We start from the raw sequence: 806 nt of genomic DNA, 5'->3' as shown, positions 1-806 counted from the left end.
GGCGTGCGGGGTCCGGAGCCCCGCCTGCTGGCTATGGAGCCCCGCCTCCTGGACGTGGAGCCCCTCCCATTGAATACGGAGCTTCGCCTGCTGGTTATGAAGTCCCGCCTCCTGGGTATGAGGCCACGCCTCCCAGGCGCGAAGCCCCACCTCCAGAACACGAAGCCCCACCCACCATGCCCGGAGCCTCTCCTGCAGAATATGAAGCCCCGCCTGGTGGATCTGGAGCTGGGTCTCGCGAAGTTGCGGCAGCCCAGACTCCGAAATAGGATTCTCTTCCCTCTGCCTCATCCTCTCGGGCTCAGTCTCCACGTTCTAAGATGTAAGCCTTGAAGCCTCACCAAGCAAAGTAGCACCCTAAAATTGAAGCCACGATAATGCAGACTTAGGTATGTGATCACAGGCTGGTCCCAGGTAACTGTCCCACCCCTTGGAACAGCAAGCTTAGGGGGAAGGTGAAGATTCTGTTCTTAGGTTTTCGAAGGAGGGGTAACTCTTGAGCACCTGGGCTAAAGGAGGAGCAGCATTGTAGGGCTGATTCCCCAGTAATTTGGTTGACGTTGGACGGCATTTTCAAATATACTTACTATTTGGATAGGTAAAAAGCTTTCTGCCTTTCTCACCATCCCCATTCAAGAAATATTTATTATGCTCCATTTGCTAGGCAGTAAGATATATACTAAAACTAATAATATTTTGTTGATCAATTCTTTTAAGAATTTTAAAATTTAACTTTATTCACTCATTTATTTTAATTTGACTAGAGAGGAACAGAGGGAGAGAGAGAGAGAAAGTGAGAAAGCAAG

The 806-nt window shown here is 49.4% G+C and overlaps 1 protein-coding gene across 1 annotated transcript in view; it reads left to right on the top strand.

The window, feature by feature from the left end:
* WBP2NL (WBP2 N-terminal like) overlaps nucleotides 1-564 on the top strand; it is a 21,058-nt gene extending 20,494 nt beyond the window's left edge. The window contains 2 exon segments of the mRNA XM_027772731.1: nucleotides 1-10; nucleotides 13-564. The exon segment at nucleotides 1-10 is cut by the window's left edge and continues 110 nt beyond it. Of these exon segments, the coding sequence (XP_027628532.1) occupies nucleotides 1-10; nucleotides 13-326 (324 nt within the window). The 3' untranslated portion in view covers nucleotides 327-564.
* Nucleotides 565-806: the final 242 nt, after the last annotated feature.

The sequence above is a fragment of the Tupaia chinensis genome, unplaced genomic scaffold (genome assembly GCF_000334495.1).
Source record: "Tupaia chinensis unplaced genomic scaffold, TupChi_1.0 Scaffold000294_5, whole genome shotgun sequence".
Classification (NCBI taxonomy): domain Eukaryota; kingdom Metazoa; phylum Chordata; class Mammalia; order Scandentia; family Tupaiidae; genus Tupaia; species Tupaia belangeri.
Note: the sequence above shows the minus strand (reverse complement) of the source record. Positions and strands in the feature narration are given on the sequence as shown.